Raw genomic sequence first — 15,104 nt, forward strand, 5'->3', positions numbered from 1 at the left:
GAGGGAGGAGGTGAATGGGCAGGCTTGGCACTTCCTCCACTTGCAGGGCTAAGTATCAGGAGGGAGATTAGTGGGGAGGGACGGATGGACAAGGGAATGGAAATACTAATTTCCTCATGTTTCTTTGTGACACAGAGGTCCCTGGGCCTCAGTTTTAAGCAACACTGCCTTATCCTGAAAAGCAAAAATAAAGAAAGACCTGGCAATGGTCTAATCACTAGACTCTGACTGTACACTGACTGACCACAAGAGTGGTTGAGATCAGCCCTTAAAGAGTGGGGCTGTTTTCAATAAACTCTGGTGCTTGAAGAACCTTACAAATTTCTGTACAAAAATAAAGTTTATTTTAAAATGAGGAGTTTACTTTTTCTTTTCCAGACAGTTTATTGCAGACTTAAGATTTGTTCCTGTTCTGAACTGATGCTCATTGGAAAGTATCTCCATATGGTAAGAGGAAGCAGTGTTACGCTGTTATACTATTGTCCTACCTGTGTCACCAATGTTCAGCATCATCATTTCCCTTTTTCAGGTGGTCTTTTCAAGCTTCAGACACCCATCGTTAAATTCAAAGAAGAACAGGAAACAGTATCTTGTTAAAATATTCTTACCTGCCTGTTTAACTAAAATGTATTTAAAAAGGGGGATCTAGTGCTAGTGCTGGAATTCATTCATAAAATGCAGGTGCAATCCATTCATTTGCCCACCCATGTGCCCTGTGCCTCATTCCTCACCCCTCCAACCACCTGTACAGGGACACCAAGGGTTTAACCAGATGACAGGTTGAGCATTGACGAATGGACATCGCAGATATCGAACCACTGCTCGGACACTCTGATGCGGCCACGCAAGCCTCTGGCTGGCAGTACGGGGTTGGCTTGACGCTCCTCTTCAGTCACCACCTTCCAGGAGTAGTGGTCCTTTATGAGGAAGAGAGCACGGTGAGTGTAGGAATAAAAGGCTGCATCTAGGTTGGCCACAGGGTGGTCTCCAGCCACCGTTGATGGAAAGAAGTCCACTATCTTTTTGGGAAAGCCATTCACCTTCTGGTTAATATCGATGCTGAAGGCAGTCACCTGAAATGAAAGGGCACTATGAATCAAACAGACAATTTTACATTGAACTTGAGCTTCTCCTCCTTTCCATTAACCCTTCATTCCTAAGTTCCATATTTCCAGCAGGGGGTGAGGTATTGATGGTGAGAACACATTACCCGAAGCAAAAGTATTGCACCTATGCCATGGAGGTGAGCAACTAGATTTATAGAAAAGCATAGTGAGTCTTTACAGATGGTTTGTCTGGAGTAATAGAGTCATGCAGGCCTTTCATCACACTGAGGAGGCACCGACCATCAAGCATCCATTTACACTTAACCTTCACCAATCCAATTTGATCAACTCTCCACCTACCCACTTAGCCTTCCAATCCACAAACCTTTGGGCTGTTTGGGGATCCCAGAGCACCAAGGGCAAACAATGCGGTGACAGGGAGAACGTGCAAGCTCCACACAAACTGCAGATACGGTCAGGATCATACCTGGGTCACTGGAGCTCTGAGGCTCTATCCCATAACAACTTCAGGCATCTCAGTGTGGAGAGAGATGCCTTGTTAATGCAAGAACAGTTTGGACATACAGAGGCCCTATTAAATCTCTTAACTCCATTCTGCAACATCAAATGCCTCAACCCAAGCTACCAATATTCTCCACCATCCTAAACAGCTGACTTGTGCCTCAATTCTGCTTTCACTCCTGTGGTCCACATTCATTAACCCAAGGTTAGGATTGAACAGTACTGTGAGGAAGCATCACTACCAACCACACCTACATGATCTCAGCTAACATCTCTGTGTCTTACTGAGGAAACATGCACCCTTAAATTTACCTGTGTTCTTACTCAGCTGGAATGTAAAAGACCCATGTCACTATTTCTTGTGAGCAGATAAATAGAGAGGGGAACGGATAAACTATTAGGTAGTGGCTGAGAACTGAAAGGGGAAGCTGGGAAATAGGATAGAGCATCTAAGAGTTGGGGAGTAAGAGTCTGAGAATGGGGAAAGGGAAAACCTGGCCATCTATCCAGGGCACCTAATACTGAAAGATAAGGGAAATAACAGTGGGTTTGGGAAAAAGAAGACAAAAATCTCAGAGCAATACACAATAGCCAAGAGTTTGCATCACTACCTGACCAGGAGTAATTTAGAGCTCTCTAATTTGGGTTTCAGTACCACTTAGTGCAATGGCTACTGAGGACCCTTTACTATATTCTTGATATCATGCTGAGTTTTTAAGTAAATGGGAACATTGATATGTAGGAATTGTAATATATACAGTAGGTGCCATAAATGTGGCAACTTACCTCATCACCTTTGAAGAAATAAATGCTCCTGTCATTTCTGTTGAAATAAGCTGTGTCTATTGGGTTGGGGACATCGGGGAACCCTTCACTGATGGGCTTGGGGTAGGTGTTGCCATGTGCGTCTTGAGTAAAAGCCATATCATTAATGGGGTCGTAGTGCCAGTACTGTGTCCCTATAAACGAAATGGAGGAGTTAAAGATGTCTGATGCTCAAGTACTTCAAGAGTCCTCATCACCCAGTTGCACTGGTGAAGGATCATGCACAAAGTCATGCAACACAGAAGCAGGCCGTTTGGCTTACTGATTCTGACCCATTTACCCTCATCACCTTTTTTTAAAATCTTCTGTGTACCCTACCAAGCCCCCCAGATTCTACCACTCACCTACACACTAGGGAACATTTAGGATATTGCAGGAAACTGAAGCACCAAGGGAAACCCAAACAATCACCGGAGAATGTGAAAATGCCATACAGAGGGGATCTGAATTCAAGATCGAGCCAGGCCACTGGAGCTGTGATGTAATGGTTCTACCAGCCACACTAGCTGTCCCTTAGCAGTTTTGCCCATTCCAGTGAAGAGGGTGAGATCAAAAATTGTTCAGACGTATGGAGGCTCCATTAATTTCTTCAGCTTATCCTGTTGTTCAGTCAAATCATGACTTACTTATGTTTCAGCTCCATTTTCTTGTACTTGGTCCACATCCATTAACATTATAACTCACCAATGATTTGCAATTTTTGTCTTGGAGAATCTTGTTGACTCTCACCTATTGGTTGGTGGGGGTGGGGGCGGGGGAATCCACTCTGGATTTCCAATATTCCCTGTGAATAGATGCTCCCAGTTCTGCTTTTACAGGGTTTCAACTTGATCTTCAGGTTACGTGCCCTCATTCTTGCAACTTCCTTACCCAATAAAGCACAGGAACTTTTGTAAGAGCCTTTGAGATCACCTCAGACAGCCATTCACAAGGAAATAAAGCCATTTATGTAACCTGTCATCATAAATTATGGTGGACCATCCAGATCTACTTGGATGAGTGTGTGTCTTTAAGAACATATTGGACATACCCAAACCAAAAGCCTTGGATGAACCAATAGATTCATAGCCTATTGAGGGCTAGATCTGTGGCATTCAAGACTGGTGATTCAGAGCTATACAAAAAGTTCAGGTAGAACTTACAGAAGGCTATTTAAAGAGCAAAAAAACAATTCTGATTGAGGCTCGAGTTGGAATTGAATGCATGTCAGCTCTTGTAGGGTTTGCAGGCCATTACTTCCTACAAAGAGAAACTTAGCATAATGAATGGCCATTATGCTTTATTCCCAGATGAGCTCAATGCCCTCTATACATTCTTTGGAAGGGAGAATAAAATTAAACTTGTGCAAATCCCTGCAGTACTTAATGACCTTCAGAAGCAGATATCAGAATATCTTTCAAGAGTGTAAACCCTCACAAGTCATCAAGCCCTAATGCTGTACCTGGCAGGGCTCTGAGAACCTGTGCCAACCAACTGGCAGGAGTGTTCAAGGACATCTTTAATTTCTTGCTGCTGTAGTTGGATGTTCCCAACTGATTCAAAAGGGTGTCAATCATACCAGTGCCCATGCAGGGCAGGGTGAGCTGCCGCATTGATTATCACCCAATGGTATTCACATTTACTGTGATTAAATGCTTTGAGAGGATAGTTGTGGCTAGAATCAACTCTTGCCTATTTAGGGACCTGAACGCACTACAATTTGCCAATCATCAAAATAGGTCTACAATCTCACTGGCCTTGGATCACCTGGACAATAGTAATACCTACATCAGGCTGCAGTTCATTGGTTACAACTTAGTGTTCAACACAATCATACAGTTCTAATTAACAAGCTCCAAAACCTAGGCCTCTGTACCTTACCCTGCAACTAAACCCTTGACTTTCTCACTGGGAGACCACAATCTGTGCAGATCAAAAATAACATCTGTCCCTCAAGTCTATGTACTTAGACCACTGATCTACTCTCTCTGTACCAATGACTGTGTGGATAGGCACAGCTCAAACACCTTCTATAAATTTGCCAATGACACAACTATTGTTGATAGAGCTTGAGATGGTGACAAGGAGGTGTACAGGAGCAAGATAGATGAGCTGGTTGAGTGGCATTGAAACAACAACCTTGCACTCAACGTCATAAGATCAAGGAATTGATTGTGGAAGCTGAGGGAACACACACCAGTCCTCATTGAAGAATCAGAAGTGGAAAGGGAGGGCAGTTTCAAGTTTCTGGGTGTCAACATCTCAGAAGATTTATCCTGAGTCCAACATATTGATGTAATTTGGCAGCTATTATTCATTAGGGGTTTGAGGAGATTTGGTTCGTCACCAATGATACTCGCAGATTTACTCTGGAGAGCATTCTAACTGGTTGCATTACCATCCAGTATGGAGGGGTCACTGCACAGGATCGAAAAAACTGCAGGAAGTTGTAAACTTAATCAGCTCCATCATGGGCACTAGCTACTCAGCATCAAGGAAACCTTCAAAACGTACTGCTTCAAAAAGACTGCATTCGTCATTCAGGACCCCTATCACCCAGGACATGCCCTCTTCTTATTGCTACCATCAAGGAGGAGGTACAGGAGCCTGAAACACACACTCAATGTTTTAGGAACAGCTTCTTCCCCTTCACTACCAGACTTCTGAATGGACAGTGAACCCACGAATGCTACCTCACTGTTACATGTTCTCGTTTTACACTACTTATTTAATTAAATTTATATATATATATATATATTGTTATTTATAGGTTTTTTAAAACATTAATATGTATTGCATTGTACTGCTGCCACAAAATAAACAAATGTCATGACATAAGCCAAGAATATTAAACCTGATTCTGATTCTGATTCTGATTCTGGACACACTAACAGGAACTTTGGGAAAGGTTTGAAACAGAAAATACTGGAAACACTCAGCGGGACAGGCAGTACCTGTGGAACATGACAATTAATATTTCATGTCAGATAGTCTTCATCAGAACTGGGAAAGGGAATATTAAATTAGTTAAGTAGAACAGAAAAGTAACAGATACTCTCTAGCTTGTGAAGTGTTTCCAGCAAACTTACTTCATATTTCCAGTATCTACTGTGAATTTTTTGTAATGCGTGATAGTGAAAGAGCCAGTTTGGAAAATGTCACAGAAGATGATGACATTGGCATCATCTGCTGAGTGCAATTGCAAACTCCCAGCAAGGGCAATTCAATTTGATTTCGGTTCTGGATGTAGCCCAGTGGTAGAACTCTTGCCTGGAGGGAGAAGTTTGTGGATTTCACCATGTAATCTAGGTTAGAGTCCACTTCAGGGAGTCCAGTTATAGCATTGATTAGATGCAGAAACTGAAACTCTTTGTTATACCTGAATACCCAGTGCTCTCTGTGAATTCAGCGAGCTCCACCCCACCTTGAAAATTCAACCATACACACTTTGCACCAGCAGCTCAGGGTCAAATCCTGGAGTAGCGAGGCCATACCACCATCTTACCTTCTATGGTAAGTGGAAAGGTGGGGAGCCTCACTGATGTAGAAATAAACTGGATTTGTTTCTGACCTCATGAGCTGCTTGTATGGAGTTTGCATCTATTCGCCAAGACCGTGTTGATTTCCGCTGATCGTTCCACTCTCTTTTTATATCCCAAAAATGTTTGGATTGGTAGCTTAATTATTTCTTGATGTATATTAAAAGCAGAGGGAATCACTGTGAAGCTGATGGACACGTGTAAAGGGAAAATTATTTGAATGGAACTCATGAGATTGTCCCCTTGGAAGCAGGTATGGAAATGATGGGATAAATGTTTTTTTTTAATGCAGTGTAAAATTGAACATTGAATCTTTCTAGCTCAAATTTCACTCTTGGGAAACTTACTTGTAACACAGGAGGGTAATCAGTGCATCAGATCAATGCTAGCTCCCATCAGAGTAATCCCATCAGTCTAACTCTCCGTCTCATTAGGATACAACTTCCATCTCTCCATATCTCTCACATACTCATCAAATCCCATTTAATTGTCTTCACATTTACCTGTACTAAAGGGTAACTCATTATAGCCAATTAACCACTCAACATACCTTTGAGATGAAAGAGAAAACCAGAGCACCCCCAGGAAAGAATATGGTGACAGGGAGAATGAGTAAATTCCACACAGATGGTTTCCGAGGTCAGGATCGAACCCAGGTCACTGGAGCTGTGACTCAGCGGCTTTACCAGCTGCACCATTGTGCTATCTTATTTATCTTTGAGACAACTGGGGCAATTATAATTTACCCTGTAATAAACTTCCTTATATTTTACCTTTGAAGAAGTACTGTACATCTCTTTTCTCCTCAAAATTGTTACTCCAGGCCCAGATATGAACAAAAGCATCTATATCTGATTCAGGAAGATTTCGCCATCCAATGGAGATGGGAATTGGATCTCCATAGCGAGTTCTGTTGCTTCTGTTTTCATACAGCCAGTACCAGCTCTTTCTGAAGAAGTACGTGTTGAAGTGGTAAGTCACAGTGCCATCGGAATTCTTACGCTGGTAGACCCAGTCAAAAACTGTACTGAAAGCACCTTCACAAACACCTAAGAATTGAGGGAGGAACCACACGTTACCAATTTTGACATAGCCGGGATAAGTTACTTGTCATTGAATGGGGTTTATGCTAATACCTTATGAGGGGCAGAGTTCATGGGTATCAGATCTAGCAATGTGATGCAATTTAAGTGCAATTCCAGCAAAACTACTCAGTATAAACTGCAACATTCTGTCCTGGTCTGAGATTGTGAAATGACAGTTTATTTTATAACATTGTAAGGGATATCTGCAAAGTTTATTCATCCCTGGTAACCTGAAAGTAGAAATATAGAAACATACAAAACCTACAGCACAATACAGGCCCTTCGGCCCACAAAGCTGTGCCAAACATGTCCCTATCTTAGAAATTACCTAGGGTTACCCATAGCCCTCTATTTTTCTAAGCCCCATGTACCTATCCAGGAGTCTCTTAAAAGACCCTATCGAATCCACCTCCACCACCGTCGCCAGCAGCCCATTCTATGCACTTACTACTCTCTGCGTAAAAACCTTACCTTGACACCTCTACTGTCCCTGCTTCCAAGCACCTTAAAACTGTGCCCTCTTGTGCTAGTCATTTTAGCCCCAGTGATGACTTTCTTCTTGAACTAATGCAGATTAAAATTTGGTTTTCTGAAATTATCTGACTTGAATTAAAGTCCATCAGCCTGTAACAAAGACTCTCGCTTCTCTCTCCATGGATGCATAGCGACTTGTGTGTTTCCAACATTGATTGATTTTATCATAATGAATTGTGTTGATCACAAATGGACCAGACTTGCTATGGACAACTTATGACATTTATAAACCAGGTGCTTTTTTCAATAGCGCTCTTGTTTTATGATCAGTTTTATTGTATGGAAAAGACATCTTTTACCTTCAACTGAATTTAATTTCTAAAAATGTTGTGATGGATTTCTACTTAACACCCCTTGGATTATAAATTTGACAATATGTCATAAGCCCATAAGACCACGCCCTAGGAGCAGAATTAGGCCCATTGAACCTGCTCTAACATTCCATCATGGCTGATTCATTATCCCTCTCAGTCCCACTTTCCTACCATCTCCCCATAACTTTTGACACTCTGATAAATCAAGAACCTATCAACCTCAGCCTTAAATAAATAACTTGGCCTGCACAGCTGCCTGTGGCAATGAATTTCAGATTCACCACACTCTGATAAAATATTTTACCTCATCTCTGTTCTAAATGGATGTCCCTCAATTCTCAGTCTGTGCCCTTTGGTCCTAGACTCCCCCCATCTAGGAAACATCTTCTCCACATCCACTCTATCTAGACCTTACAGTGTTTAATATATTTCAATGAGATACCTCTTCATTCTTCTGAACTACAGGGGGTACAGTCTCAGCGCCATCAAACATTCCTCATATGTTAACTCTTTCATTCCTGGGATCATTCTTGTAAACCTCCTCTGGACCTTCTCCAATGCCTGCATATCCTTTCTTTGAGAAGGGGCCCAAACCTATTTACAATACTCCAAGTGAGGCCTCACCAGTGTCTGACAAAGACTCAGCATCCTATCCTTGCTTTTGTATTCTAGACTTCTTGAAATTAATGCTCACATTGCATTTGCCTCCCTCACACCAACTCAACCGACAAGTTAACCTTTAGGGAATCCTGTACAAGGACTCCCAAGGCCTTTGCACCTCTGATTTTTTAATTTTCTCCCCATTTCAAAACCGCTCCATGCCTTTATTCCTTCTGCCTAAGTGCATGACCATACACTTTGTAACCCAGGTTAATTAAACCCAAGGATATAAAGTTGGAAAGCTCCACCTGTGAAGGGATGAAAATGAGGTTTCCCAAATTTTCTTAAAACAAGAGAACTTAAAAAAAGAAATCTATGTCAGAACAAGACATGGTTGATGATGCGTGGATGAGCGACAGAAACACAGCAAACTATAGAAACCAACTAAAGATAAAAAAACTGTTAGAAGTGGAATTAGAAGTTAGTATCTCTACCTAACTTATTGGAAATCCTCAGGGTGAAACCCCTGGAGGGAGATAATATAAATAAAAGATTTATTGAAGCTACATCTATAATGAGCGCCAGCTGTAGCAAGATGATATCGGCAAAGTGATCTCTACCATACAACTGGGAATTAGTTCTGTTAAATCACACCAAGGGATTGGTGAGTTAAAACACTTTTACTGTTCTGAGTGTACAATTTGTGTGTGAAATACGTTCAGTAGTTTTGTAACTGAGAAATGTTTCGAAATGACAATGCGAAATTGAGTTATTTTGAAATAGAAAATAAAATGCGTATACAGTAAGAACTTACGGATTGTAGTCTTGCTGTACACAGGTCAGGTTTTTTTTGTGTAAGTTTTGTGAATCGACTTTCCATGGATGACTCACTATTTCCTCCAAAAGGCCAAGAAACCAGATGGCGAACCACCAAGATTGAAGAATCAGCAAGGGAATGAAATGTTTCAAGACATGGAGTGTTTAATATGGTTGGATAAATAAGTTTAGTTCTCATTTGAAGGATCTGAATTTGATTTTTTGGAAGAACTTATTATTTTGCAAGAACTTTGATAAGTGACTGAATGAGATTTATTTTGTTTAAGAGTTGGAGATTTGTCATAAAAGGAGTTAAGCTGTATATATGGTATATAATTTTGGAGGTGTTGAGTTTGAATTTGTAGACACACTGACATGAACTGAAACTAAGGTTAACTATACTACTTAAGAATAGAAATTCAATTAGTTTTCTGACTAACTAAGGATAAGTAAAAAGGAAAGGTCAGTCTGTAAACCTTTAAAAAGGGTACTAGATCTAATTAGTTAGAGAAATTGGAGTAGTACTGGTTATTCTAATGAAACTCACTGATTCTAACTAAAAAGGAATTCGGTTTTCATTTGATATCTGAGATTTGGAACCTAAAACAGAATTTTGAGTTGTGCTTACCCCTGTAAATATTTTGTATATCTTGCTATTTTTATAAATAAACTTGCCTCTGGAAATATGTGTCTTCTCCTCACTGCCTCCTTTTAATACCTAGAGTTTCTGACGGCCCACTAGCGCCCAGTGTAGTATGTACTACATGAATAGATTTTCACATAAAGAGTGTGGTTCCCAGACATATGAGATTAAGCACTACACAGGTGTTACAACTTCCCTACACTATATTCTATCTGCTACTTCTTTGCCCATTCCCCCTATCTGTCTAGGTCCTTCTGCAGACATCCTGCATCATCAGCACCACCTGCTCCTCCACCTGTACTTGTAGTATTTGCAAACTTGGCCACAAAGCCATCAAGATCTTAATTCATTTCATTGGCATATGACATGAAAAGAAGCAGTCCTAATGCCAAGCCCTGCGGCACACTACTAGTCATCGGCAGCCAACCAGAAAAGGTTCACTTTATTCTCACTCTTTTCCTCCTGTCAGCCAATCTTCTATGCATGCTGGTGTTATTCCTGTAATACCATTGGCTCTTAACTTGTTAAGAAGCCTAATGTTTGGCACCTTGTCAAAGGCTTTCTGAAAATCCAAATGAACAACATACATTACTGTATATATTTATATAGTGTATAAATATATCCACTACATTTAGTGATGCTACATGATCCCATCTGAAGTGCTGAGAAATTTTCTTCCTAATCCTCTTTCCGGAACCTTTTAGTGATTAAATTTTATATTCGGCTTCTTCAGCCAACAACATTTTGATTACAAGTTGGCTAGTGCGACCTAAGAAAATGAAGGAGTGCTATTCTTCTCTAGACAAGTACTGAAGCTGATTCACAGAACTAATGACAGAAAGGAGTCATCCATCCAAAGTGATCCAGCTGTGCTTCCATAATCCCAGAAAATACATCAACTTAATTACACATCGAGGGAAACTGACTCATGAATGGGAAAAAAGTAAACAATGCAGATTCGAAGTACCAATGGGAACAACTTTGACTTCTTCTGTGATTCACGTAAATAAATTCCTTCATCCCCAGGATCCTTATAAGTCTCTTTGATCCTTATAAGAAGTCTCTTCTGCAGATTCTCTGAGGTATTCATGCCTTTCTTAAAGCGTATTCTCAAGAATGGGACACACTACTCCAAGAGTGATCAAACTGGGTATAAAATTGCATCATAACTTCTTAAAGTAATGAATGTGATTGGTACAGATAGGTGTAAAAGTTGGTGTGGATGCAGTAGGCTAAAGGGCCTGCTTCTGACTGTAGCACCTGATTTTCGCATGACTTTAGAGAGTTGAATCGGGACTAGAAATCATATATTTTTATAGCATTCTAGTATTTTCAGCACTTCTTTCTGTGATTTTATTCCTTTTCATTCTTCCCTTTAGTTGCTTGATAACTTGGGACCATTAATCTAATGCTGCTATTAAAGCATCTATAGTAGAGGAAATGAACCAGATTTGCAAAATTGCAAGATAATTTTGCAACCTCTTGCTCACAGACTCACTACCCAGTCTGGGTCTATGATTACTTATTTATTAAGTAGTGAAGTGATGGAAGAAATGTACAGACAATCTGACTGTAGTGTCTGTAATTTCTGTCAAAAATAATGTTACTTCTCATGCTTTCTAACCTAGACAATCTGACATGAAGACTTTTCTCACTCTTTTACTGTAATTCACAGAGGATCTCAATGATATATTTTTTGTTTCTCTCCCATTTGCTGACCTTCACCACCTCATTTCTGAAAACCAGAAATCCGCAGACGCTGAAAATTTGAAATAAATAATGATGGAAATAATCTCGAGAAAATAGGGCTATGTAGATCAAGATTGATCTATCTTGGCTTCAACTCCACTTCTGCATCAGACTCCTGTAACGGTCATTTCCTCGATATTTCAGATATTTATCAATCTCCACATTAAATGTTTCTAACTGTGTGGTCTCTATCACCCGAAGGGCCATTGAATTCCAAGGATTCACCACCATCCAGGAGAATAAATTTCAAAGCACCTCAGTTTTAAATGACTGACCCCTTATTTTGTAGCTGCATCATCTTGTTTGTGACTCTGCCTTTCCTGAAAACATCTCACCAGCTACACTGTCAAGCCCCCTTAGGATCTTAAGTGTTTTGAATTCATTCTTCTAAACTCAAAGGAAAACAGACTGAAACTGCCTAGCCTCTCTTGATAGGACAACTCTTTCATCCTTGGAGTCAGCCTTGTGAATCCCTTTTTCAGGGGTTCAAAACTGTGTAGCTTACAGGACAAGCAACATCTGGGAAATAGAAACTAATTTAACCCAGTATATCACCATGTCAACTTTGGCCTCACATCATCAGAAGAATTCCTTCTGTCCTGTCCATCTCAACTTTGTAACTTAAAAATTAAATTTTTTGTCCCCCCTTCTCAGTTCTGACAAGTGGTCTTTGACTTGAAATCTTAACTCTTTCTCTTTCTGCATACGTTGCCTGACCTGTAATCATTATATAATAGAATTCAACCTGCAGATAAAGGAAACTACAAAGACATGAGGGAAGGGCTGGTCAAAGTTGATTGAAAGGGAACACTAGCAGGGATGATGGCAGAATAAGAATGGCTGGAGTTTCTGGGAGAAATTTGGAAGGAACAGGATAGATATAACCCAAAGAAGTATCTTAAAGGAAAGCTGAGGCAACTGGGGTGACAAGGGAAGTCAAAGACATCATAAAAGCAAAAGAGAAGACATAAAGTAAAGCAAAATATAATGGAAAGCTAGTGGATTGGGAAACACACAGAAAATGCTAAGGAATGGGGAATGGTGGGGGGGGGGTGGTGGTGGCAATTGCTGGAAGTTAGAGAAATCAATGTTCATGTCATCAAGTTGCAGGCTACCCAGACAGAATGTAAGGTGATGTGCTTCCAACCTGAGTGTGGCCAAATCACGGCAGTACAGGAGGCCATGGACTGTCATGTCGGAATGGGAATGGGAAGTAGAACTGAAATACGTGACTACAGGGAGATCCCACTATTTCTGGTGGATGTAGCATATGTGCTCAGTGAAGTGATCTCCCAATCTACTGGTATGCAGGAGGCTCTCCAAGAGCACCAAATGCAGTAGATGATATAAGAACATAAGAACATAATAAATAGGAGCAGGAGTAAACCATCTGGTCCATCGAGCCTGCTCCACCAGTCAATAAGATAATGGTTGGTCTGGCCATGGACTCATCTCCACCTACCTAATAACCCTAATTCCCCCTACTATGCAAAAATTTATCCAACCATGTCTGAAATACATTTACTGAGGTAGCCTCCACTGCTTCACTGGGCAGAGAATTCCACAGATTCAGCACCGTCTGGGAAATTCAGTTTCTCCTCATCTTCGTCCTAAATCTACTCCCCTGAATCTTGAGGGTCTGTCCTCTAGCTCTAGTCTCACCTACCAGTGGAAACAACTTTCCTGCCTCTATCTTATCTATTCCTTTCATAATTTTATATGCTTCTGTAAGATCTCCTCTCATTCTTCTGAATTCCAGCAAGTACGGTCCCAGACGACTCAGTCTCTCCTCATAGTCTAACCCCCTCATCTCTGGAATCAATCAGGTGGACCTTCTCTGCACTGCCTCCAAAGCCAGTATATCCTTCCTCAAGTAAGGAGACCAGAACTGCACACAGTACTCCAGGTGTGGCCTCACCAGTACCCTGTACAGTTGCAGCAGAACCTCCCTCCTCTTAAATTCTATCCCTCCAGCAATGAAGGCCAACATTCCATTTGCTTTCACAAGCAAACCAGCCTTTTGTGATTCATACACAAGCCCTCCCAAGTCCCTCTGCACAGTAGCATGCTGCAACTTTTTACCATTTAAATAATAATCTGCTCTTCCATTTTTCCTTCCAAAGTGGATGACCTTGCAGTTACCAACATTGTATTCTATTTGTCAGATCCTTGCCTACTCACTTAACCTACCTATGTCTCTCTGCAGACTCTCTGTACCTTCTGCACAATTTGCTTTTCCACTCAATTTCGTATCATCAACAAAATCAGATATACGACGGGTGACTGATAAGTTTGTGGCCTAAAGTAGAAGGAGATGAGTTATTAACTTCAAACTTTCTGCATAATCACTCAAAGAGTTGAACGGCATGTGCATGTATTGAGAGCTGTATAACTCATCTCCTCCTACCTTAGGCCACGAACGTATCAATCATCCCTACTGTGGACAGTTTCTGGAGGTCTAAGATCCGTATGCTCCACGACTGCTGGACTAAGTGTGTAAATGTGGGAGGGGACTAAAATAAATGTGCTAGGTTTTCTAAAGAAGGGCCGAGATGGCCTGTTTCCATGCTGTAATTGTTAAAATTGACTTCTTCTACCTTAGGCCACGAACTTATCAATCACCCCTTGTACTACACTTGTCCCTCTCTTCCAGGTTGTTACTGTATATCATGAACAGGTGCGGGCCCAGCACCAACCCTTGCGGCACACCGCTCATCACTGATTGCCAACCAGAGTGTTAGCCATGTATCCCGACTCTCTGCTTTCTATTAGTTAGCCAGCCATCCATACATGCTAATACATCACCCTCAACTCTATGCATCCCTAACTTATGGATAAGTCTTTCATGCAACACCTTATTGAATGCCTTCTGGAAATCCAAGTAAATAACGTCCATCTGTTCCCTTCTATCCACTGCGCTTATTATATTCTCAAAGGAGTCACAGGTGAAATATTGCCTCACCTGGAAGCACTGTTTGGGGCCCTGAACGGTAGTGAGGGAAGAGGTGTAGGGGCAGGTGTGGCACTTGTTCCACTTGCAATGATAAATGCTGGGAGAGAGATCAGTGGGGAGAGATGAGTGAACAAGGGAAAGATCTCTGCAGAAAGTAGAAAGTAGGGGTGAGGAAAAGATGTGCTTAATACTGGGATCCTGGTAGAGACAGCAGAAATATGGAGAATTGTGTGCTGGACATGGAGGCTGGACATGGGGTGGTAGGTGAGGACAATAGAACCTCAATCACTGGTGTGGACAAGGTGAGGTCAGACATGTGCAAAATGGAAGAGATGTGGGTGAGGGCAGAGAAAGACCCTTTCTTTGAAGAAGGAGGACACCTTAGTAGTTCAATATAGCCGACAAAAAGGCAGGCATTGCGGGGACCCGTGCAAGTGCCCAAGGCTAAATCTTTGGTTTGATGGAAGTGGGAGGAGTGGAAGGAGAAGTTATTGAGGGT

The 15,104-nt window shown here is 41.3% G+C and overlaps 1 protein-coding gene across 1 annotated transcript in view; it reads right to left on the bottom strand.

The window, feature by feature from the left end:
- Positions 1-764: 764 nt before the first annotated feature.
- Positions 765-15,104, bottom strand: part of LOC140200950 (matrix metalloproteinase-21-like) — a 34,279-nt gene continuing 19,939 nt past the window's right edge. Inside the window, exons 5-7 of the mRNA XM_072264595.1 lie at positions 6,685-6,960; positions 2,355-2,527; positions 765-1,073 (exon numbers count right to left, since the gene is read on the bottom strand). Coding sequence (XP_072120696.1) covers positions 765-1,073; positions 2,355-2,527; positions 6,685-6,960 — 758 coding nt within the window. The remainder of the gene's footprint in view (positions 1,074-2,354; positions 2,528-6,684; positions 6,961-15,104) is intronic.

This window comes from Mobula birostris, chromosome 7 (genome assembly GCF_030028105.1).
Source record: "Mobula birostris isolate sMobBir1 chromosome 7, sMobBir1.hap1, whole genome shotgun sequence".
Lineage (NCBI taxonomy): Eukaryota > Metazoa > Chordata > Chondrichthyes > Myliobatiformes > Myliobatidae > Mobula > Mobula birostris.